This window comes from Malaclemys terrapin, chromosome 20 (assembly GCF_027887155.1).
Source record: "Malaclemys terrapin pileata isolate rMalTer1 chromosome 20, rMalTer1.hap1, whole genome shotgun sequence".
In the NCBI taxonomy this organism is placed as follows: domain Eukaryota; kingdom Metazoa; phylum Chordata; order Testudines; family Emydidae; genus Malaclemys; species Malaclemys terrapin.
The window spans coordinates 2,673,749-2,699,431 of record NC_071524.1 but is presented as its reverse complement, the minus strand read 5'-3'; the positions used below and the strand labels follow the sequence as shown (position 1 = coordinate 2,699,431).

Here is a 25,683-nt window from a genome sequence, read left to right as displayed (position 1 = left end):
CTCTATCTCCCCTTGTAAGTATTCTCACACTTCTTATCAACCTGTCTGTACTGGGCTAGCTTGATTATCACTTCAAAAGTTTTTTTTTCCTCTTACTTAATTGGCCTCTCAGAGTTGGTAAGACAACTCCCACCTGTTTATGCTCTCTGTATGTGTGTATATATATCTCCTCAATATATGTTCCATTCTATATGCATCCGAAGAAGTGGGCTGTAGTCCACGAAAGCTTATGCTCTAATAAATTTGTTAGTCTCTAAGGTGCCACAAGTACTCCTGTTCTTCTTTTTGCGGATACAGACTAACACGGCTGTTACTCTGAAACCTGCTCTTAAATTAGTTAGCTTTGCAACACCAAGGCAGCAACCGCTAAATATCTTTGAAAATCCGGGTATTAGGTGCCTGGGGCTAAATTTTCAAAGGTCTTTAGGCTCACAGAGACGCAGGCAGGTGTCTAAGGAGCGTTTCCCAAGGCACCTCTCTCCAGCTGGAAGTTATGGTCTCAGAAAAGTTTGACCAGTGAATTTGGAGCTGGGACGTTTCCTTGCAGCAGATGGGCCGGCTTCCCTGGCCTTAAGGCCCAGTGGAATGGGCAGGAGAACGGAGCGAGAAGTGAAGGCAGCTAGGCCTCACCCATGGGACAGCAGAACCTCCACCAGTTGTCCTTGTCATAGTTGTCGGTGGTTGTCCACCAGAGCTTCTTGTCCCTTTGTCCATCTGTGGTGCATGAGGAGTACAACATCCCCTTTTAAATAAATGGGAAAGTGCAGCAGGGAGAGGCTGAGTCTGTGAGGGAAGCAGACATTGAGGAACAGACAAACGAGGCACTCTGCTGTCATGAAGGCTCAGACCAGCTTTCTGTCTAAAGCTTGACTCTAATTATGCTAAAATCCGCAAGATTACTCTGATTGCCTTGAAACTTGGTGTGTCTCATGGGGACAGGGGGCTCGATTTCTCATCCAAATTTGGTCCCATTCGACCAAGGGGTCCCCAAGCTACAGCCCCCCTGAAAAAAACAGCTTGGCTTAAAGTTCCCCCTTTTTTTTTTTTTTGCAACTTTTTAGTTTTTGGATGTGGCTAGAGATGAAGCCGGCACCCAGACCATCGCGCTAGGGCCTTAGCTGCTTGCGTCTCACTCCCAACCAAGGGCACGGCCCCACTTAGCCCTCTGGGGAGAAATCTAATTCTAGTGTCATTAGTTGAAGTTTAGGTCTCTAGTTAGTCGCGTGCTGAGCAGTTTTAAGGCTCATGCACGGAACACTTTGCACGGTGTGTGATTAGCTCAGCATGGACTATAGCAGCCTCTGGATCCATACAACACAGAGTTAGCACTGTGAGCTCAAACCCAACCTGAGGCAGAAATTGGAAATTAAACAAGGCATCTTGCTACGCGCTGCCCCTGCCACAGGGGAAATGAAATCTGAGGACAGCCGAATACCGAGACAGAGCTGTACAGAGCTCTGAACAGAGAATAAATTACAGGTGCAAATCCGCACTGGGAGGGGAGGGTGATTGGGGTGGAAAAGTAGGCAGGAATAAGGAGTGGAGGGGGGACTATGGGGAGAGGTGGGTAGGAGAGAGTTGGGGGGTCAGGTGGAGTGGGACACTGGGAAGTGGGACATGGTTTGAGGGACTCAGGGAGAATAGGAGCTGTCTTCCAAGATCTGGAGGGGGGGAGGTCTGATCCTCTCTCCCTAACCTCGTGTGCATATGTTCAAACATGGGGGGGGCCCTGTCCCTCTAGGAGGTCCCAAGGCCAGAAGGGTCCATTGAGATCATCCACTTGGACCTCCTGGATCACACAGGCTGGAGAATGGCCCCACAGCAATTCCTAGAGCAGAACTGGTAGAAAAACATCCAATCTCGATTTTAAAAATTGCCAGGGATGGAGAATCCACCATGACCCTTGGCAGAGTGTTCCAATGGTTAATTACACCCCCCCCCCCCCGTTAGACAAAAAAACACTTAGAGCAGGGACTGCAGGGATATGACCACAGGACCTCTTGTTTAGTAGGGAGAAACCACAACCAACAATGCTGTGCCCACCCCCTTTGAAAGAGCATTCTTGGATCTACATCGTGACACACTCAAGAGAAAAAGGGGTCAATGGGCCATGTCCCCAGCTGCTGCAAATCAGCTTAACTCCCTTGGCGTCAATGGGCCAGGTCCCCAGCTGGTGTGAATGGGTGCGGCTCAGCTGAATTGTATATGATAAATTCCCACACAGCAATGCCAGCACTAAACGGGGAGATCTTCGCTCCCGTCCTCTACAAACTGGCCCTGAGCTGGTTTGTTTTTGCAGATTATTCACCCCAGAAATGCTGAGGCCTTTAACTGCAGCGGAGCCCAATGGGCCAGGTTCTGACCCCAGATTCTGGGCCCTGTTAGGAGCGAATCCGAAGTCAACCCCAACAGCGGCAGAGTGAGGCTCCGAGCTTCTATTAATTAACCTATTAACCTGGCTATCTGCTGCCATCTGCTGGTGAACAGGAGGAGGACGCGTGACTAATGCAAGGACAACAAAGAGTCTGGTGGCACCTTAAAGACTAACAGATTTATTTGGGCATAAGCTTTCGTGAGTAAAAACCTCACTTCTTCGGATGCATCCGAAGAAGTGAGGTTTTTACTCACTAAAGCTTATGCCCAAATAAATCTGTTAGTCTTTAAGGTGCCACCAGACTCTTTGTTGTTTTTGTAGATACAGACTAACACGGCTACCCCCTGATACTTGACATAATGCAAGGAGCAGACCCTAGTTTGCATGTTCCCTGCCAGCCCCCCACTGGCTGGATCAGACAGATGGAAGCTCACAGAGCAGCACCTCCAGTCCAGACCCCAGTTTCACACTGGACAATTTAAGGGCTCCCGGCAGGGCTGTGGGTCAGGCAACCAGTGGGGAGCAAGTGGAGTCAGAGACAATGAGTTGGTGCAAGTGGAGCTGAGAGTCCCCGTGTTCCCTCCCGCCACCCCCATCACATTAATACTGGAAACCTCCATGAAAACGAGCAATCTCATGATCGTGTTCCAGCATCAGGTGATGAAGTTAATGCAAGTCGGTAGATCTGGCTGGTAAAATTGCCGACCGAATGAGTTTTCCATCAGAAAATGCAGGTTCGGCAAAATGTGTTGGTTTTGAGGTGTTGATTTAGATGAGATTTTATATGAGAAAGGTTGGAAACAAGTCCCTTTGAGGTTCTCAATTCACTGCAATGATGCAGAAAAGTTTCCTTCCCACGAGGGAAAAACGTTTCAATTTGAATTTATCATTTCAGTTAATTTCATTTTGACTTTAATTACATTGTAATAATACAATGTGAATTTTAGTATGTTATATATATCTCCTGTTTTATATAGTTTATTTGATATTATAGTTAAAGTTTCAAAATGATCAGAGCAAAGCATTTTACCTTCAACAAAATATTAACATTAACATCATAGTATATATTTTATTTTATAATATAGTATAATGTTTTGACATCATTGGACAGAAACATTATACATTTTTACAAAATATTAATTAATTATCCAAATGAAACATGTTATTTTACTTCAAACTATTAATTGAAATGTTTCCTTCTGATGAGGAGAATACATTACATTTTGAATTTATGGTTTCAATTCTTTTCATTTCAACTTTTATATTGAAATCTGAATTTTAGTGTTATGGTATCTATCTATCTATCTATAACAAATCAAAGCGCAACATTTGAAACAACTGAAGACAGTTGGCAGTTTTTCAAAGAGACATTATTAAGGGCACAAGACCAAATTATTCCACTGCATATGAAAGATAGGAAGTACGGCAAGAGACCACCCTGGCTTAACCAGGAGATCTTGAATGATCTAAAAATCAAAAAAGAGTCCTACAAAAAGTGGAAACTAGGTTAAATTACAAAGGATAAATATAAACAAATAACACAAGTATGCAGGGACAAAATTAGAAAGGCCAAGGCACAAAATGAGATCAAACTAGCTAGAGACATAAAGGGTAACAAGAAAACATTCTACAAACAATTTTGAAACGTCGGCTTTTCATTTGCATTCGGACTGACAACAGATTCTGGAAATGTCATGTTTCCCGTGGAGCGGCCATGCCGCTTTCCATCTATCTCTGCCCGTAGAGTTCTAGATCCCGAGGCCAGCAGCGACCAGGGTGATCTAGGCTGAGCCCTGTACAGCACAGGCCAGGGAACGTCCCCCAAACAATTCCTAGAGCAGATCTTTTAGAAAAACATCCAATCTTTGGTTTAAAATTGCCAGTGATGGACGGGGTGGCCCCATTCCTCTCGCTGTCCTGGAACCAGCCCCAGTTGGTAGGGGTGCCAGTACTGGGGCCCATCTGGCAGCACGGTTACCAACCCGCTTGTGGCCAAAGCCCTTGCCGGTGCGTCCTTCCCTGCGGCACATGGGAAGCCCACTGGCTCACACTGCTCTGATTTCTGGGCTGTTAGCAATGTCCAGCCCCCATGGGACCCACGGCAATACCAGCCTCCGAACCCTCCTGGCCACAGCACCCACAGGGGTCCTGCCAATGCCAGATGGACTAGTAACGGACCTGTGGGACTGAGGAGGCCTCGGCCTGGCCCCGAGCCCTTCGGGGGTGACTGACCCAGTGTCTCCCGCCTGGCCGCACTGATGTCTGGAGTCCAGCCAGTGTGGGGACGGGCTGACCTGCTCGGGGACCAAGAGGTCAGGGATGGGGGCTCGGGCTGAGGCCAATCTGGGGGCTCTGTCACCCTGGGCTTCAAGCCATTATTATAGCATATCCCTCTTGCCCCCACATCCCATTGTGGGACTGATCCTGTGGCATCTGGGGGGTGAAGGAGCCCCCTGTGTGGGCCCCACACAGTCTACCCCCCCCCCAGGGGGAGGAGGCAACCATCTTTGTCACCATGGCTCACAAGACCCAGTGCCCCTTCACTGGTGCAAAGGGAGGTGATCAAACCCTGAGGAACTGGGGCAGGGGAGAGGGTTATGGGTCCGGATTGGGGAGGGGGGGCTCCCTGAGCCTGGTGGATGCCACCTGAGGGTGTGGCCCTATTGGGGATGAGGGTCCTGGGGCCAGTGGTGCAGTGAGGCTGGGGGGTCCTGGGGAAGGGACTGCAGTTGAGAAGCGGGTCCCAGGCAGGGGTCAGAGTCTGCGTGGGGATAGAGTTCCTGGGGCAGGGGGCACAGTCAGGGAGGGGGGGTGTCCAGGCATGGGGTGAAATTGGGGTGGGGGTTGTGACGTTATTGACATAATCTGGGACCATATAGAACATGGTTGCAACTAAAGTCCTGTAGTGGCACCAAATCTTGTATAAAGGGGGTCAAATGAGGTGTCTAAGACAAGGTTATGGCTTGCTGGTTATGATTATGCTGTCTATATGTGTGTTTCAATTTTGTAGTTGAATTTATGAATATTGGCTCTGTACTGTCTGTATTTCAAACTTATGCTATGCTTAGGGTGACCAGATGTCCTGATTTTATAGGGACAGTCCTGATATTTGGGGCTTTTTCTTATATAGGCTCCTATTACCTCCCACGCCCGTCCCGATTTTTCACACTTGCTGTCTGGTCACCGTAGCTATGCTTCTGGGAGACATCCCAGACAAGTTGGTGTTAGCCCTGCCTAGCCTGCTTGATGGCCCATTAAGGACCATCAGCTATACAACTGACCCATTGAGAGAAGGCAAATATGCCTTGTAACTCAGCAAAGTATGCAGGGACTGGCCCATGTGACTCCAGACTCCATTTTGCTGTACTTTTCCACAGTAAGGACAAAGAGGTGTTCTTACACCTGGAAAAGACTATAAAAGGCTGATGCCTCATCTCCATCTTGTCTTCAATCCTTCTTACCTCTGGAGGGACTTTGCTACAAACTGAAACTCTGAACAAAGGACTGAATGACCCATCCCAGCTGGGATGTTCCAGAGACTTGATTTGAACCTGCAGTTTATTCTATCACTGCTACAAACCTGAACCAAGAACTTTGCCATTACTGTATGTCATTGATTCCATTTACCTGATTCTTGTCTCATCTCTATCTTTTTCCTTTTATGAATAAACCTTTAGATTTTAGATTCTAAAGGATTGGCAACAGCGTGATTTGTGGGTAAAATCTGATTTATGTATTGACCTGGGTCTGGGGCTTGGTCCTTTGGGATCGAGAGAACCTTTTTTCTTTTACTGGGGTATTGGTTTTCATAACCATTTGTCCCCATAATGAGAGGCACTGGTTGTGATACTGGGAAACTGGAGTGTCTAAGGGAATTGCTTGTGGTTAGCCAGTGGAGTGAGACCAAAGTCCTCTTAGTCTGGCTTGTTTAGTTTGCCCTAGAGGTGGAAAAACCCCAGCCTTGGGCTGTAACTGCCCTGTTTAAGCAATTAGTTCTGAATTGGCACTCTCAGTTGGGTCCCCCAGAACGAGCATCATTACAGGGGACCTGGGGAAGGAGGTGCACCTGAGGCAGAAGTCCATGGGCAGGACTTATAGTTGGGTGGGGATCCCAGGGCAGGGGACCACTTTGGGATGGGGGGGGTCTCAGGGCAGGTGTTCCATGGGGTTGGGTGTCTCCAGGCAGCAGGTGCAGAGGGTTGCTGGTTCCAGGGCAGAGGGTGCAGTCGGGTTGGGGGTCCCTAGGGAAGGGGGCGCCATCGGGGTAGTGTCATGAGGAGTTTCCATCACACTCTGTTCATTACATGTGTGATGGATGAAGTTGCTGATTCTCTGCCTGGCGACCGAGGCCAATAAAGCTCCCATGGTCCCAGCCCCTGGCATCTCTGCCTGGAGGTTGGATGCCAGGACATCTTCATCCAGCTCTGCCCAGAAAATCTCTTCCCGGGCTGGCTCCCAAGCGGCAGCAGCTTGTGCCTGTAGTGCAGGAGACCCAACTCAGCCCCTGGCACGGTGACTGGGACAGCAGCCGGCCCATCAGCACCTGGCCCAATAGACCAGCTTCTGTTTATGATCCAGGGGTTGAGTCAGACGGGTACGTGCTGTGTGAGACGCCCGTCACTTGTTCCCTGGTTCTGACCCAGGCCAAAGACCGTTCCAGCTGAATTCCTCTGGAGGGGGTCAGGTGAGCAGATGTCCCGATTTTATAGGGACAGTACTGATTTTGGGGGGAATTTTCTTATATAGGCACCTATTACCCCCCCGCTCCCTGTCTTGATTTTTCATACTTGCTATCTGCTCACTCTAGGAGGGGGCTGGGGGCAGGGAGGTCCCTTTGTCCCCACAGAAAGGATGAGGGGCTCGGGAGGGAGGCCCTCACCCGCTCCCCACTCCCTGCCATACACAAGGTCACCAGAGGCTGGTCCCTCAGGGGCTGGAGGCTGCCGGCCCCACAGCTCTTGTGCCACCAGCACGGCCACAAGGGCCGTTTCTTTCTCAAACCAAGGTTAGGCCACAGGGGAAGCTCGGCCAGGGCTGAGGTGAGGGGTTGGCGTGAGGCTCAGGAGCGAGGCCTCCCGGCCACACAGCTCTTGCACCACCGTCACCACCGCAAGGGGCCGTTTACTTCCCAAGCCGCATTTGCGACAGCGGGGGGAGCTTCGCCAGTGGGGACGCCCTGTGTCTGGCATGGTGTGGTGGTGGGGGTATCAACCGGGCAGGCTGGGCCATGAATCCCTTTGTCAGGGCAAGCACCGCACCAGGACAGGCCCCAGCCCTGCCAATGAGTGACACGAACCTCCCTGCCCCATTGTCCCAGCCGGGGGCCTGCCTCCCACCCACAGTCTCCCTGGGGTGGGGGCACTGGTTGGGTGCAGATGAGGGACACAGCCCGATGGCTCCCTGGTGGTCCCCACAGGGATGTCATTGGCAGGGACAGCACCAGGAGCTCCTGGAGGGTGGGGGGCTGGCGGGGAGCCCACCCAGCATCCTGATCTCAGTGCGGGGTTCACGGCCAGGACAGGGCTGGGACCATCCAGCCGGACTCCTGCGTCCCAGGCCTGCTTCCCCTGCATCCAGCCCAGGCCTTGGGCACAGCCAGAGCGAGAACACTATTTACCTCTCTCCATTCTGAAAACTGATCATTTATTCCTACCCTTTGTTTCCTATCTTTTAACCAGTTACTGATCCACCAGAGAACCTTCCCTCTTATCCCATGGCAGCTTACTTTGCGTAAGAGCCTTTGATGAGGGACTTTGTCAAAGGCTTTCTGAAAATCTAAATACACTATATCCACTGGATCTCCTTTGTCCGCATGCTTGTTGACCCCCTCAAAGAATGCTAGTAGAATGGTGAGGTGTGATTTCCCTTTACAAAAACTATGTTGACTATTTCCCAATAAATTATGTTCATCTATGTGTTTGACAATTTTGTTCTTTATGATAGTTTCAACCAATTTGCCCGGTACTGAAGTAAGGCTTACTGGCCTCTAGTTGCCAGGGTCACCTCTGGAGCCCTTTTTAAAAATTGGCATCACATTAGCTATCCTCCAGTCATTTGGTACAGAAGCTGATTTAAACCTAGTGACAGAGGATGTGGAAAAAGCTAATGTATTCAATGCTTTTTTGCCTCTGTCTTCATGAACAAGGTCAGCTCCCAGACTGCTGCACTGGGCAGCACAGCATGGGGAAGAGGTGGCCAGCCCTCTGTGGAGAAAGAAGTGGTTCAGGATTATTTAAAAAAGCTGGACGAGCACAAGTTCATGGGACCGGATGCGCTGCATCCGAGGGTGCTAAAGGAGTTGGTGGATGTGGTTGCAGAGCCGTTGGCCATTATCTTTGATTGGGGGAGGTCCCGGATGACTGGAAAAAGGCTAATGTAGTGCCCATCTTTAAAAAGGGGAAGAAGGAGGATCCGGGGAACTACAGGCCAGTCAGCCTCACCTCAGTCCCTGGAAAAATCATGGAGCAGGTCCTCAAGGAATCAATTCTGAAGCACTTAGAGGAAAGTGATCAGGAACAGTCAGCATGGATTCACCAAGGGCAAGTCATGCCTGACTAACCTAATTGCCTTCTATGATGAGATAACTGTCTCTGTGGATGAGGGGAAAGCAGCGGATGTGTTATTCCGTGACTTTAGCAAAGCTTTTGATATGGTCTCCCACATTATTCTTGCTGGCAAGTTAAAGAAGTATGGGCTGGATGAATGGACTATAAGGTAGATAGAAAGCTGGCTAGATCATTGGGCTCAGTGGGTAGTGATCACTGGCACCATGTCTAGTTGGCAGCTGGTATCAAGTGGGGTGCCCCAAGGGTTGGTCCTGGGGCCGGTTTTGTTCAATAACTTCATTAATGATCTGGAGGATGGCGTGGACTGCACCCTCAGCAAGTTTGCAGATGACAATAAACTGGGAGGAGTGGTAGATATGCTGAGGGTAGGTAGAATACAGATGGACCTAGACAAATTAGAGGATTGGGCCAAAAGAAACCTGATGAGGTTCAACAAAGACAAGTGCAGAGTCCTGCACTTAGGACGGAAGAATCCCATGCACTGCTACAGACTAGGGACTGAATGGCTAGGCAGCAGTTCTGCAGAAAAGGCCCTAGGGGTTACAGTGGACAAGAAGCTGGATATGAGTCAACAGTGTGCTCTTGTTCCCAAGAAGGCTAACAGCATTTTGGGCTGTATAAGTAGGGGTGTTGCCAGCAGATCGAGGGACGTGATTCTTCCCCTGTATTCGACATTGGTGAGGCCTCATCTGGAGTACTGTGTCCAGTTTTGGGCCCCACACTACAAGAAGGATGTGGAAAACTTGGAAAGTGTCCAGCCGAGGGCAACAAAAATGATTAGGGGGCTGGAGCACATGACTTATGAGGAGAGGCTGAGGGAACTGGGATTGTTTAGTCTGCAGAAGAGAAGAATGAGGGGGGATTTCAACTACCTGAACGGGGGTTCCAAAGAGGATGGATCTAGACAGTTCTCAGTACCAGATGACAGAACAAGGAGTAATGGTCTCAAGTTGCAGTGGGGGAAGTTTAGGCTGGATATTAGGAAAAACTTTTTCACTAGGATGGTGGTGAAGCACTGGAATAGGTTACCTAGGGAGGTGGTGGAATCTCCTTCCTTAGAGGTTTTTAAGGTCAGGCTTGACAAAGCCCTGGCTGGGATGATTTAGTTGGGGATTGATCCTGCTTTGAGCAGGCGGTTGGACTAGATACCTCCTGAGGTCCCTTCCAACCCTGATATTCTATGATTCTAAATGATAGGCTACAGATGACAGTTAGTAGTCCTGCAATTTCACATTTGAATTCCTTCAGAACTCTTGGGTGAATACCATCAGGTCCTGGAGACTTATTACTGTTTAGTTTATCAATTTGTTCCAAAACTTCCTGTAATGACACCTCAGTTTGGGACAGTTCCTCAGATCTGTCACCCAAAAAGAATGGCTCAGGTTTGGGAATCTCCCTCACATCCTCAACAGTGAAGACCAATGCACAGAATTCATTTAGTTTCTCCGCAGTGGCCTTATTGTCTTTGAGTGCTCCTTTAGCATCTTGGTCGTCCAGTGGCCCCACTGGTCGTTTAGCAGTTTTCTGCTTCTAATGTATTTTTAAAAAAATTTGCTATTACTTTTGGAGTCTTTGGCTTCCTCAGATTCTTTTTTGGCCTTCCTAATTGTATTTTTACACTTCATTTGCCAGAGCTTATGCTCCTTTCTATTTTCCTCACTAGGATTTAGCTTCCACTTTTTAAAGGATGGCTTTTTGCCTCTCACTGCTTCTTTTACTTTATTGTTTAACCACGGTGGCTCTTTTTTGGTTCTCTTACTATGTCTTTTAAATTGGGGGATACATTTAAGTTGAGCCTCTATTATGATGTCTTTAAAAAGTTTCCACGCAGCTTGCACGGATTTTACTTTTGGCACTGTACCTTTTAATTTCTGTTTCATTGACCGCCTCATTTTTGTTAGTTCCCCTTTCTGAAATTAAATGCTACAGTGCTGGGCCACTGTGGAGTTTTCCCCGCCACAGGGATGTTAAATTTAATTATATTATGGTCACTATTACCAAGCGGCCCAGCTATATTCACCTCTTGGACCAGATCCTGTGCTCCACTTAGGACTAAATCAAGAATTGCCTCTCCTCTGGTGGGTTCCAGGACCAGCTGCTCCAAGAAGCAGTCATTTAAGGTGTCAAGAAATTTTATCTCAGCATCCCTTCCTGAGGTGATATGTACCCAGTCAATATGGGGATAGTTGAAACCCCCCATTATTATTATTTTTTTATTTTAATAGCCTCTCTAATCTCCCTGAGCATTTCAGAGTCGCTAACACCATGCTGGTCAGGTGGTCGGTAATATACCCCTACTGCTATAGTCTTATTTTTCAAGCAGACTGAAAACTAAAAGCAGACAGGAAGAGCAACAGGAAACGGAACAATCTGGAAAGTTAGGAATAGAGAAAGTATCAGACGCAAACACAGTCGCCAAAAATTCAGAGGAGGGGGAAGCGGGAATCTGAAAAAGCTGTTAGTGAAAAAAAAAAAGCAGGTCACGGCCAGTGTTAATGAAAGTTTTGATCAAAGCTTAAATATTAAAGGATTAAACCAGAAAATAAAGATAATGACAATTAGTATCTATTGTGAAAGGCGGGGGAGGGGGAGAACAAAAATGGGAAAGCCAAATATCTTGCAAGCCCATCCACAACAGGGTCATTTATTGCAAGAAACTCAGGGAACTGTAAAAGCCTGTAAGGACAAAATTCTGATCTCAGTATCTCTCAAGAAAGACAAAAGTCTTTGCAATCTAAAAGTAACTGTAATATCGCTAAGCCAATCAAGTCAGAAGCCATAATAAAAAGAACAAGTGGCATCATTCAGTTTAAATCTAACATGTCCATTGTACCCCAAGAGACTTCAGAGCCCAAACCAGAGCCTCCACAGAAACCCATGCCAAGGCCGGACTTTTCTAAGATGCAGGTGCGGGGACACAAGGGCCTGCACCCCCGGCTTCCTGCGATTCACCATGACTCTCAGCCAGCCAGTAAAGCAGAAGGTTTATTTAGACGATGGGGACACAGTCCAAGACAGGTTTTGCAGGCACAGACAACAGGACTCCCCCCAGTTAGGTCCACCTTGGGGTTCTAGGGCGCCCTAGCCCCCTTGGGAGGTCAGAGCCCTGTCTGCCTCCCAGCCATGTCACCAGCCAGCTCCTGAAACTCCCCCTTCAGCCACCCCTCCCACCGCCTTTGTTCAGTTTCCCAGGCAAAGGTGTCACCTGGCCTCTAACCCCTTCCTGAGTTCTCATGTTACATGCTCAGGTATCTTCCCTCAAGGCCAGTCTCCCATCCCCCAATGCAGACTGTCCTAGCCAACCTCCCTTGCCTTCCCAGCCAACACTCTCCACTCAGCATTCAAAGACCACATTAAGAACAGTCCCAGTTCGTCACAGCAGGCACCTAACCCAGCCAAAGAAAATGTAAAGGGTTACAGCAAAATTCCCTGCCTAAATTGTCTACCGTTAAAGTTGCCCAAACGTGGCAGATACCAATTCTCTAGAGGAAGAGGAACCCAGACTCCCCAATGGAACTGTAACAGAGAAAAAAGAATCCATTTCTAATGTGGAATCTATAGAACCCAGTAACCATGTCTCTCCAATAGACGTAGTAACAAGTATAAAAACCTTAGAAGACGACTTCAAAATGGTGGGGCCAAAAAAAAAAGCAAATCTGGTGGCTGCTCACACAGTACATTTAGAAACTGTAGTCAAATTGTTTCAGTGAGATGCAGAAGACAAAGTTAAGATTTTACAGTTAACTGCAGACGGGGCTTTATGAAATACACTGCCCCCAAAGTTTCAAAACAAGACAAGTCATTTAAAGACACCGCAGGGTTGTTAAAAAGCAACATGTCCCCAGGCCAGGCAGGAGTGACTTTGGTAGCTTACATGAAGCAATGGGAAGGCAAGTCACCGCATACATTTCACAATAGACTTTCAGCCGCTTGGCTCTCTAATGAAATGCCTGGTCAGGAAACAAACCCACAATGTATTAATTTGTTTGTTAACAATTCTTTACCAGCAGTTCGGGGTAAAGTAATAATGCATGTTAACCCTGGAAGCACTCTTCCAGAAGTGCTGGACTTATTGTCTAAAGCTTAGAGTTATATTGAAACCCAACAAAAAAATCCCAAGAGAAATCGTCCTCCTGTAGCAACTGTTCAAGGAGCTTCTGATAAAGCAATAGTTAAAGTAGAAGGCTCACAGACTGAGACACAAGGCCAATCATCTAGTCCAAGAGGGTTAAATAATATAAAAATCAAATCAGACCAAAAAGGGGCCATATCACGACATCCCCAACTTCAAAATCCCAGATATTATAACCCTAGAAACATGAATGATGGGACAGGGACACACTCCATACCATCTTCACCAATCACAAGCAGGAAACAATTCATGCCTGACATGAATCGATACCGCTTCCATCTGAGAAGCCCAATTGATCAACCCCCCTAGTCCAAAAGACCCCATGTAAAATTATAGCCTCATTAGAAAGAAATGTAAATGGAAAAGCTACATTCTCAGCAATGGTGAGGGGTCACCATTTTCAATTTATTATTGATACTAAAGCCTCAATCAACATAATCAATGACAAAAATCCAGAATTATCCCCTTTATCATCAGGACAACCCGAAGTGTTAGCAACCTTTGCAAGTAACCAGATCACAGCTGTATTATCAAAACCAATAGAAGACTTAAAAAGGAAATGTTTGCACTAGCAAATCTAAAAGAACCTTATAACTTACTGGGAATAAACTTTCTAAGGAAACATGGATACATTATAGATCTGACCAGTTACTTGGTATGGTTTGTGCACAAAACAAATTCCTACTCCCACAAAAAAATGCTCCTTTAAGATCTCAAATATATAAGCGCCCATGGCAAGCTTTTCAAAATGATTTTGTGGGATCTTTACCAAAAACTCCAAGGGAAAACCAAAACCTTTTGGTTATTATTAACCCAAGTGGGTAAAAGCATTTCCTTTAAAAGCAAATACTGTTGTAGCTACTGCAAAAATCTTGACTGAACAAATATTTTCTCGCTGGGGACTCCCTGCTGGCGTAGAGTCAGACAGAGGAACACATTTTACTGAACAAGTGTTTCCAAAATGCCTATAATTATTGGAAGTGCAACAAAAATTTCATATTCCATATAGACCTCAATCATCAGGGATGGCAAAGCAAACAAATCGCACCATCAAACTTATGCTGCGAAAACTGGTAGATGCCAGTAAATGGAACTGGAACACCCTAATTCCTCTCATTTTAATGGCCGTCAGGGCAACTCCAGCTGCCTCCACAGATCACACACCCTTTGAGGTGATAACTAAACAAACTATGCGAATGCCAGAGCATCTTTTGTGGTATACCAGTGACTCAGAGGTAGAGGAAATAAAATTAAAAGCCTACCTGCAAGCATTACAAAAACATTTAAATCAAGCAAGATTGGGTTGCGGCTGTCTGTGCCAGCATATGTGCAATGAAATGGGACGTCGGTCAGGTCCCACCGTGTGCCAATTGGCCCCAAGCCATTGGATTAAATGGGGCAGGTCCCAGCGGGTGCCATTTGGCCCTGACCTCAGTGGAGCTGCTCCAGCTGGGAATCCTCACTCCAAGGTCAGCCCGGGATGGGGAGAGGTTCTAGCGGGGAGCTTGGAGTGAAGTGGGGTGGGGTGGGGGTTCTAGACTGGAGTTCAACACGTGCTCGGGGAAGGGGCAGAGGTTCTAGACTGAAACACAGAGGTCGATAAGAAGTGAGGGGGTTCTAGACTGGAGTGTGGCACAGAGTCAGAATGGGGTGTGGGTTCTAGATTTGAGCCAGGCGCACACTCCGGATGGGACAGATGGTTCTAGATAGGAGCCACATGCACACGGAGGCAGGGGTTCTAGATCGGAGCCAGGTGCACACTCAGGAGGGGCAGAGGTTCTAGACTGGAGGCTGTTACACACTCGGGAGGGAGGGGTTCTAGATTGGAGCCTGGCACAGATTTTCCCTCTGGAAAGCGCCCTGCAGGGATTGGCAGAAACGCAGCACCACCTTTGCCAAACTAGACGGCGTTTCGCTAGGATCCAGGACTGACGGTGGTTTGGGGTCGATCCAGGACAGAGAAATGTAACCGAGAGCCCCACGCCAGCAGCATCTCCGCCCCCTACCGCCTCCTGGGGACATTGGGATGAAGGTTTGGCTTGTGATGGTCCCAAGCTTCCCCTGCTGGCGCAACCACAGCTTGAGAAATAAACGACCCTTGTGGCCATGGTGGTGGAACAAGAGCCGTGGGGCCGGCAGCCTCCACTCCTGAGGGACCAGCCACTGGTGGCCTTGTCTGTGGCAGGGAGTGGGGAGCAGGCCAGGGCCTCCTTCCTGATCCCCTCACCCTTTCTCTGGGGGCAAAGGGATCCCCCCCAGGAGAATGTGGCTGGGATGTGGGTGAGAAGGAGGGACCAGGGCGGAGCGAGGATGCCCAGTGGGCTGGACAAGAGGGGGTAGAGCAGCACGGTGATGGGGTCTCCGTGGGGATGCGGAGAAAGTATTTCTGGCAGTTTGGGGGAGAGCAGGAGGCAGGGGGCAGAGTAGGGGGCAAGGAGGAGAGCAGGAAATGTGGGTGTTGCTCAGTCTGCCCCGCAGTCCCTCAGCTTGGTCCCTGGCTCCCAGCCTGGCCGCCCCTTCCCAGGAGGGGAGCTGTGACCCCTGAGGATCCCTTCCCCTGGGCCCTGGCCATCTGGAGCAGGGCCCCAGGGCACTCGAGTTCCTGTAGAGCCAGGTGCCCAGGGGCCAGTGGGGGGAATCGGGTTTCTATGTTTACTATGGTTCCACGTGTTCTTTATGGTTTCATGTGTTTTCTATGGTCCTGGGGTCTGGCACCAGATCAGTCGCCTTTCATTCTATTTAACGTCAATCACATTTCCTTGGGTTCAGCTCTGGTGGCTACAGTCTCAGGTTCAACAGAATTGTCTGACTGTTCTCAGTGGTACCAGATGACAGAACAAGGAGTAATGGTCTCAAGTTGCAGTGGGGGAGGTTTAGGTTGGATATTAGGAAAAACTTTTTCACTAGGAGGGTGGTGAAGCACTGGAATGGGTTACCTAGGGAGGTGGTGGAATCTCCATCCTTAGAGGTTTTTAAGGTCAGGCTTGACAAAGCCCTGGCTGGGATGATTAGTTGGGAATTGGTCCTGCTTTGAGCAGGGGGTTGGACTAGATGACCTCCTGAGGTCCCTTCCAACCTTGTTATTCTATGATTCTATGTCTCTGTTCTAGATTTGGGACCCACAGGAAACCACAAGCAAGTAACACATACAATTACAAGAGCATCTATTTTTTAGTAGTTTTATTAAAGTTGCCAATAAAATAAAAAACTTTACGACACATATAATTCCAAATCAAGATATGTGCCATGCACTAATTATAACTATAGACATAATTACATCCTCCTAGGTGGCGTTAGAATCTGTCGGCCTCTCAAAGTCTGTCAGTCCTCGCATGGATTGACTGTCAATATGGGAGTGGTTTCTGCTGGAGTTTCCCATAGGAAGCTCAATTTGCCTACTTTGGGCATCCTTTTAGATACTGTGACTCTGTCTATATCGACATTCTGCACATGTACATGACAGCATCGTCCCTCTCTTTCTTATCGGTCTATATTCCCTGCAGACACGAGGGACCCCAAATTCTATAGGCTGGGTAGGTTGATGTACCGCCTTTGTCTTGTGGTTTAAGGCACGTGTTATAAGCACATTTTGTTGTTACAGCATTTTTATGGTTTAAATTTAACTTTCCCACTTTTACTTTCTCAGTATTACCTGTTTCTGCCTCTTTTCTTAGAATTTTAGGGGATCAGGTCATTTTTAGGTTGCCAGCTTGTATCCAAGGCGTAAAATAGCTAAGCAATGTCTTTCAGCCGGCCTCAGCCTTCGGTCTTCTTGTGTTTCAGCTTGTCTGACTTATTACCTAGTTCCTCGAAATATTGCTTAATCTTATACTATTATAATCCTATAAATCAATTCTGATTAACATATAATGAGCATATAGAATGTAATCGTAACATCACACGATAAATGAATACCAAACTGTAATCATTGGCTACACCCGATAGATGGTCAAGTTCTTCAGTACATAGGCTGGGATTCTCCTTTGCACCCTGGAACCACCTCCCCTGTTCACAGTCTTTGTTCTACCACCTAGGGAGGTGGTGGAATCTCCTTCCTTAGAAGTTTTTAAGGTCAGGCTTGACAAAGCCCTGGCTGGGATGTTTTAGTTGGGGATTGGTCCTGCTTTGTGCAGGGGATTGGACTAGAACCGCCGGAGGTCCCTTCCAACCCTGATATTCTATGATTCTATGATTCTCCAGACGTGCTTCCAGATGTTGAGTTGTGGGGGGCAAGAGGCGAAAAGTCACTTTCCTTCCTTTATAGATTCTTCCAGCTTGCTGTTAAGATCTTTTGCTATGACATGAATCAAGCTGTGTCCATCGTCTACGGGCTCCCTCTGAGAAGCCTTCATTGAACACATGTGATAGTCCTTGGGAGTGTGCATTCCCCTTAATGGGCCATCAGCACTGTCTGGCTTCTCCACTGTTGTCCCTGAAAGACTGGTTGTGGGTGTTCCCAACCTCACAATATTTTCCAGTGACACACACCGAGCACAACTTCATAACTGCCCATACAATGACAGCACATAGAATCCACCAGGACATTAATGTTGAACAGATCAAGCCTTTGTGAATGATGCCTCACAAGGCTCCCTGTGTACAAAACATAGCAGAATTATATCACCACGGTAAATATGGGGGTGCCGGGGTGCTGCTTTGGAGCACAGAGGGTCACAGCGCCAGGGACAGGGACAGAGATGTGAGGCCCCAGGCCTTGCTCATGAGGAGGAGAATCAGGAACTTCATCCCATCGACCCCCAGCATGAGACAAACCAACCCCACCCGGACGGGGCCAACGCTCCAGCCTGGAGTGTGCCCAGGCTGGCCTTCACCATCGCCCATCCCCCACTGCTTTTTGCCCTGGCCCTCACCAGGCCCCATCTCTCACCCCCATCTATACTAGCCCTCATCACCTCCCCTCCCTCTCCCCATCTGCCCCGCCACCTCCCATCCCCCACCGTGTCTGCCCTCCCCCTGGCCACCTTCCATCCCATTCCCCTGTCTGCCCCACCCCTCCTGGCTCAGCCCCATGGAGTTTTCTTTCAAGGAAATATTGAATGAAGTAGTTGAGTCCCACTTCCCCTGCTGCTGGGCTGGGCACGGAGACAGCAGGAGCGGGCACCGCCCCTCTGCAGCAAGGGACAGGGGAGAACGGGGCTATAAGAAGAGGGGCTGGGAGCTGAGAGCCCATCACTGGGGATCCGGTGTGAGCCTCTGCCAGTGAGGGACAGCACCCCCTGCTCCGGCACCATGGAAACCCTAGTGAGTCCTCCCTGACCCCACCTCCTCCTGCCCCATAGAAACCCTGGTGAGTCCCTGCTGCCCCTCACCTCCTGCCCCATGGCAACCCTCATGAGTCCCTCCCGCCTCCTCCTGCCCCACAGAAACCCTGGTGAGTCCCTGCTGCCCTTCTCCTCCTGCCCCATGGCAACCCTTGTGAGTCCCTCCCGCCTCCTCCTGCCCCATGGAAACCCTGGTGAGGCATCCCCCCCACCTCCTACCCCATGGAAACCCTGGTGAGGCATCCCCCCCACCTCCTACCCCATGGAAACCCTGGTGAGGCGTCCCCCCCACCTCCTGCTCCATGTAAATCCTGGTGAGTTGCCCCTGCCTCCTGCCCCATGGAAACCCTGGTGAATCCCCACCGCCTCCTCCTGCCCTATGGAATCCCAGGTGAATCCCCCTTGTCCCCCACTCTCCCCCACTCCTGGCCCATGGAGCGCCACAGAAGACCTGTCTGCCATTCACACCCCACCCCACCAATCTCCACCAGGCTCGGGGCGCTGACGCTGTGGGGTCCTGTGCAGGTGTCAGGATGGCTGCCCAGGGCTGGACTCCTGCTGCTGCCCCTTCTCCTCTGCTTTGGGCCAGAAACTGTCGGGAGCATCGACCCGGCCGCCCTCAGAGACATTGTAGATCATGCAGATAAGTGAGTGAGCATTTCCCGTGAGACCCCTCTGCTCTCTCCGTGTGGTAAATGAAGGAAGATGCTTCACATTTGCCCTATGTGATTTTCTATGGCATAGGTGGCTCAGTGCATGGCAGAGCTGGGAGGGGTGATTCTGGGGTGCAGGGGGAGATGGATCCTGGAGCTGGGAGAGGGGTAATTCTAGGGGTGCACGGGGGTAGGGGGTTGGTCTCATTACTATTGTTAAAAACTGGTTGGAAACTGGAATTCCAATTCCCTTGGAAATTCTAAAATTTCTATTTTCTTTTCAGTCCGAATTAGTACTAAACTTTGAAAACTTCCACGGAACGGGAATTCCAAATTTTGTTTTGGAAAAATTAAAAACAGATTTCAGTTGGACCATATCTGAATATTTCATTTCAGTAAGATCAAAATATTTCCATTTCAGCTTTAGCAACTTGAGTTTTCTGCTATATAATATAATATAATATAATATAATATAATATAATATAATATAATATAATATAATATGAAAGTCCAGATGTTTCCACCTGTATATTATAAACAGCAATATAACATAACAAAAGTAAAACAAATAAAGTCATAACCAAATGTTTCAATCCAAACAAATTGTTCTGATAATTTTTCATCAGAAAATTACACAAAATTGATGTATTCCCTTGGAATGATCAGATTTTGTAGAATCAGCCTTTCCCTAAGGAAAACTGTTCTGTCAGAAAAAATTTGACCAGCGATAGTCATGTGCTTGCTGTACACTCCCTTTGGAATAAATGAGGACCAGATACCTTGCACCCAGGACTCTGAAAAGAACTGGCCTGTAGGATAAGTGCCCCCCCGCCAGTGTTATCAGGGTGAGGAGGTTAGATTTGGGCATGGGGAGCCTGAGCATTAGCATGAATATTCGTGATCGCGCTCAGGCCCTATAATAGGACAAACCACCATGAACCCAGCTTCATTCACACCCCCTGCTGCAGAGGCTGGTGGCTGCAGAAGGGGAGGGGGGCTCAGTTTAGGGGATGAAGGTCTGCAGGGCTCACCCTGCCCCCACAGGTGACACCTGTGCTCCCCCAAGCCCATGCTGTGTCCACCCAGAGCAAGATTCCCTCCCAGTAGATCGTAGCTAAGGCGAAGGTGCACTGGTCTGGGAATCAGGAGCTCTGCTTCCAAGTCTGCTGTCTAGCGCACATCACAGCCCTTGTTACTGATTTGTTACCTGCACACTCCACCCACCTTTACCCTTCTGTGGGCTCAAGGCGTAACCCGGTTCATTTAGGTACTCGCGCGCTTTCCCAGTTCCTAGGGCTCAGGGCCTAATTTTCTGCAGGTTTGTGGGGCCTTTTACCAGTGAAAGAGCCTTGCACAGTCATATCCTTAACCTCTATTTACGAACAGTTACCCAAACAGAACACACAGGGGAAGCAGACAATGCTCACCGCTCCCAATAAGGCAGACGGACTTTTCCTGGGGGCCAGCCAGTGTCAGGTCATCTGGGGCTCCAGCTGCTGCATTGAGGGCTGGCGGGGTGCTGAGATCTGGCAGCTCTGACCTTGGGCTGTGCCTTGGAGTTAGTGTCCAACAAACTTCCTTTTGGACCCCAGTTTCTATAGTGAAACTTGAGTCCTGCTTAGCTGTACCTGACCCAATCATTGTAAACTGAAATACTACAAAATCCTGTTTTTCACCAATCCTAGCCCATTACAAAACAATTCTTTACCCAATCGTAACCAGCCACCTTCGTTGATTTAAATCTTGCAAAATTAGTTATGCAACTGACAGAAACCATCAAAGAACCAGGCAAAGTCCATCTAGATAAACAGTAGAGAAGTGGGGGACTATAAAGGCAAAACGATAGAAGTACAGATTGAACAATGACAACTGCTGATAAATGGTTTCTTGCCAGACTGCTGAATGCTGTCAAACAAAGTTTTGATTAAAGATCTTAAGACCTGGTGATGGTGGGGACTGTTAGGACAGAAGCGCCTCCTTAACAGCCCCATGTTGCACTGTTTTTTATAATTTAGAAGGAATGTGAGGATGTGACTCTCTGTTTCCTGGCTCACGGCTGCCACTGTTTATTGCTGAGAAAGGCCTCAGACCTTACAGATTAGTGCCCTGTCCTCAGTCAGTTATGAGCCCCCAACCATCCCCAGTTCAGTTGCACAAGGCCACTTCAGGCAGAGGTGGGATGAGAACCCAGCTCTCTAATGTAGCAGACACAGAGCCTTTCACACTGAATGTGCCACATGTATGTGCCATTGTTAGCCTCCCTTTAACCACAGTCACAGTCCCCTCCCAGAGCTGGGGGGAGAAATGAAGAGCCCCGATCTCCAGTATTCTTCAGTTCTCCAGCAAATTGTTGTGTATCCCGGGGCCAACTGTGTGTCACGTCCCTCTCTTGGGGTGGCTCCGTGTAAAAACGCCGACTTGCTCCTGGAGCTCAAGCGATAACACTCAGCCCTGTTGAGCTGAGGGACCAAAGTTCACACCAGGCTGATGATCCCTGGGGGCACCTGTGGCAGTTTCTTCTTAAAACCGCCCTCCAGGTTTATTTCATTCTCCCAGGGCGCAAACAGCCCTTGACCCAGGCTGGAGCCCTGAGAGCCTAGAACCGGCCAGTGACGGTGCCATGTGTGACCCAGCCCAAGTTTGCCCTTCAGGGCTGGGGGCAGAGCTATTCAGAGCCCCGCGTCCCCTCACTGCCCTTTGCTTTGCCTTCCCTTAGGGATGGGTTGGCTGTTGAATACGCCTTCGCCGTCAGCCTGGAGAAAGCCAGTTGTGAGAACCCATCTGGTCTGGAACAGGTGCAGCCCAGGAACAAACTGTGGGAGATGCAGGCAGCCATTAACCCAGAGGGCAGCCTGTATGACCCAGACGAAGGGCCCATTGTGGCTGCCCGGATGAAGCACCTGGGCAGGGGAGGGGAACACGCCGAGTGGCGCCTGCTCCAGGGCGACCAGAACAGCCCCGTGCAGAAGCTCCTGGCCTGGCCTTACAACGAGAGAAGCTGCCTGATCTTCTTCACCATCCGCTCGCCCTGCGCGGGGACGTGCCTGCTGGTGAAGAGGCCCCACAACATCCTACAGATGGTGAGCGACACCTTCCGCCCCATCGACAACAACTACAAGGCCTTCGTCTTCCGGCAGATCTACCGGCAGGACCGGGACCTGGATCCCCAAAGCCTGCTGGAGGCCTGGCACCGGCTGCCCGACGTGCCCCTGCTGCGCTGTGACACCAAGGGCTGCAGGGACTGCAGAGGGAATGACCCCAACACCGACACCAACGCCTGCCTGGATGAGATGCGAGCCATGAGGCAGCCACTGCACCCCCCTGGCAGGGGGCAGAGGGGAGAGCAAGGGGTAGAGGGGAGAGCAGAGGATGTAGGGGAGAGCAGGGAGCACCTTCAGAGGGCTGGGGAGATGGTGGGGCAGGGGGCACCACTGGAGGGTTGGGGGAACGGCAGGGCCGGTGGTGCCATCATAACATTGGGGGGATGGCCGGACATTGAGCTTCATCGGAGGCATGGGCGATGGAGGGGTGGGGGGCACCGTTGGGAGTGTAAGCCATGGTTGGGCATAGGGCGGAATCCGTGGTGTGGAAGACGGTGGGGCAGGAGGCTTGGGGGATGGCAGGGCTGAGGGCGCCACTGGAGGGTTGGGGGGATGGCGGGCCAGGGGTTGCCATTGGGGGAAAGAGGGATGGAGGGTTAGGAGGTTCCATTGGAAGGTTGGGGGGGCTATGGGGCAGGGGACACTGTCAGGGGTTGGGGCAGCAGCCACCGTTGGAGGGTTAAATTTTTTTTTAAATTAAATTAATGGAGATATCCTATCTCCTAGAACTGGAAGGGACCTTGAAAGGTCATCGAGTCCAGCCCCCTGCCTTCACTAGCAGGACCAAGTACTGATTTTTGCCCTAGATCCCTAAGTGGCCCCCTCAAGGATTGAACTCTCAACCCTGGGTTTAGCAGGCCAATGCTCAAACCACTGAGCTATCCCTCCCCCCCCCTTCAGGGACATGGGGGGATGCAGGGAATGGAGGGGGTGGGACATTTCTTCTCTCAAGGCCTGTGATTTTGCAGAGTCCCCCCATCCTGAATGATTAACACCAATAAAGTGTCGGAGCCTCCTGGGGTCTCGTGTCTCTGTCCATGTGTCTGTCTCCCTCCTCTCTGTCCGTGCGTCTGGACTTTACTCAGTGTGGGAGGCCCCCCAGTCTCCCTGGCAGTGCCCCCTTCATCAGGCCAGGCCTGGGCCCCCACTTTTTGCCTCAGGCTCCCCCTGAGCCCAGACCCCTGGCACAGAGTCACCCCTTGGGAGAGAGGCAGGGCACCCTTTGCCAGACACCCAACTCGCTATGGAATCTCCTGCCATCTGCTGGTGATGTGGAGATAGACACATGAAAAACACAATGGGCAGACCTCAGTTTGGGGCTCCAGCACTGGGCGCACGTCCACCTGCAGTGGGACGTGTAGGTGCCCCATCACTCCGTGGGGACCTGCAGCTCCCCAGACTGATGGGACGAGGTTCCAGTCAGTGGCTGGAGGCTCTGAGGTGCTGCGCTGGGGATGGGGGATGGAAACAGGGGGCAGGAGAGCCAGTTAGACAGAAACCTGGGCCTGCCCTGGCTTGGTGAGTCGTACATGCCTGTTCGTTTCTTCAGCTTCTCTCCTTGAGCCAGATTCACCTGCTTGTTAACCAGGCCGGGATCTGCTGACGTGGACAGGTGTGTGACAAAGGCCACAGCTAGGGTCAGGTGCCTGTCGCTAAACCCCAGGTTTCATAAGACAATTCAGAGGAGAAGAAACAGGTTTCTGTTCCATGAAGGCGGCTCGAATCAAACACAAGAGAAACCCGATAAAGCTTTAAAATCTGGGCAATGTGCAGGGAAGGGATTGTAGCAATCAGAACGAATTCTATTTAATGGAAAATTACAAGGATCATTCAATCGCACAAGTAGGAAATGACAGGGAAAGACTTGTGCGTCCCTCCCCACCTTCCCATTGCCCACAAGGCTGCCCAAAACTCGCCTTTCACGGCCTTCCTCGACAGACACCGAAGAACAATCCGTCCCCAGCTCCACCGAACCTGCAGGGAAGGCAGCACCGTCACAGTGACCTCTGCTGGGTCCGGGCACGAGGATGGTGCCAGTGCATGCAGTGTGTGGCTGTGGGACGGGCTGCTGTAATGGAGATACAAGCAGAGAGGTCACTGTTCAGAGGCTGCATTAGTGGGGCACGTATTGCATAATCACTCACCTCCCAAAGCGCTCAGGGAAACGGTCAGGCGCAGCCGGGCCTGCGCGGCACCAGCCCATCTGCTCGGGCTCTCCCCTGCCCTCCCATGTGAACCAAACCTTACCCCCTTGGAGCAGGCTAATGAGGGACACCTGCCAGTGGGCTGGCTGCCGCCAAGGCCAACACTAGGAACTGGACCAACAACTCCAGGCTCCCAGGCTGAGCCTTGTCACAGACTCCCCGGGTCTGCATGTGGGGCCCGGGGCAGGAGGCCGACCACACACCCATGCCGGGGCTTCCACAGGCAAAGCGTGCGACAAACACCTGACATGCGTGTGTCAGTGATTCACACTGTAACTGACCCAGCGTCAGAGTTGTGAAGCACAAAACCTGTTTTCAAGGGGGCTTTTCACTGCGTGAATCACATGAAACCAGAGCGTGGTAGCACCTAGGACCCCAGTCCTGGACCAGGCCCCATCGTGCTAGGTGCTGTACAAGCCCAGAAGGAAAAGACACTCAGCCCTCACATAGATCAGCAGCAGGGTTTCAATCCCTCAGATCCCCAGGTTGTTCTCTGAGCTCCAGGAGCAATTACTAGCCCCTTCCTCAAGCAGCCACCGGAGAAGGACGTGAGCAATGCTGTCTCCCAAGCATTCACTTGTCAGCAGTAGGAAGTTGGCACCCAGGAATCCTGGATTCTCTCCCCACCCTGGGTTCTGGGAGAGGAGGGTGGCTTAGTGGTTAGAAATCTGAGACTCCACCTTGGATTGGAAACTCTGACAGACCGGGTGGGTCAGCAGCAGATCAAAGAGGCTTCTGTCATCTTAGAGACCTGGGGCTTGGACATTTTTTGCCATTTTTCACACACCACATATTTGTTATCAAATTGAAATTTGGCAGCTTCAAACTGAGGCACAAAATTTACCATGCTCCCTTTAAAGTATTTTAAAAAAACCACACGCAAGTACCTAACAATGGTATTCTTGGAGACCATAGATCTGGTCTGTGAACTATGATATCTACAAATGTCACACACACACACTCTCTCTCTCTGTCTCTGTCTCTCTCTCTCTCCATCACGGGCCAAAAATTACAACCCAGGTTTTGTTTTATTAGAACTCACTCAGCAACACAAGAGATTAACTATCCATGCCACTGCCCAAACACAAATGTGTTGCACAGAACCTTAGCTCTGGTGTCACTGCCACGGCACCTCATCCAGACAGATTCCAGCCCCTGGTTATGTTTTGCTTTTTGAAACTTTTTCAGGGCACGGACCAGACACCGGCCCTTCCACTGTGGAGGGTGGGAAGAATGATTCTGGGGGTGACACCTGGATCTGGGTGCTAGGACACCTGGGTTCCAGCCTTAGCTCTGTGCCTGTCTTTGGCAGGTCCCCTCCTGTCTGGGTGCCTCAGTTTGCCCCTCTCTAAATTTCAATCTATAACGTTT

At 49.9% G+C, this 25,683-nt stretch overlaps 1 protein-coding gene across 1 annotated transcript; it reads left to right on the top strand.

Moving 5' to 3' along the window:
* The first annotated feature begins 18,322 nt into the window (after positions 1 to 18,322).
* LOC128826331 (uncharacterized) lies at positions 18,323 to 23,711 on the top strand. The gene is made up of 4 exons (XM_054009580.1): positions 18,323 to 18,334; positions 18,880 to 19,001; positions 21,724 to 22,420; positions 23,676 to 23,711. Exons 1-4 carry the CDS (start codon positions 18,323 to 18,325, stop codon positions 23,709 to 23,711), a joined length of 867 nt encoding a protein of 288 aa, XP_053865555.1.
* Positions 23,712 to 25,683: the final 1,972 nt, after the last annotated feature.

What these genes read in the sequence shown, in the direction of transcription:
- LOC128826331 (XM_054009580.1), top strand. An exon ending in ATTGTAGATCATGCAGATAA is followed by an intron (nt 19,002 to 21,723) that starts GTGAGTGAGCAT and finishes GCCTTCCCTTAG; the next exon opens with GGATGGGTTGGCTGTTGAAT. An exon ending in TTCAGAGGGCTGGGGAGATG is followed by an intron (nt 22,421 to 23,675) that starts GTGGGGCAGGGG and finishes TCCTTGAGCCAG; the next exon opens with ATTCACCTGCTTGTTAACCA.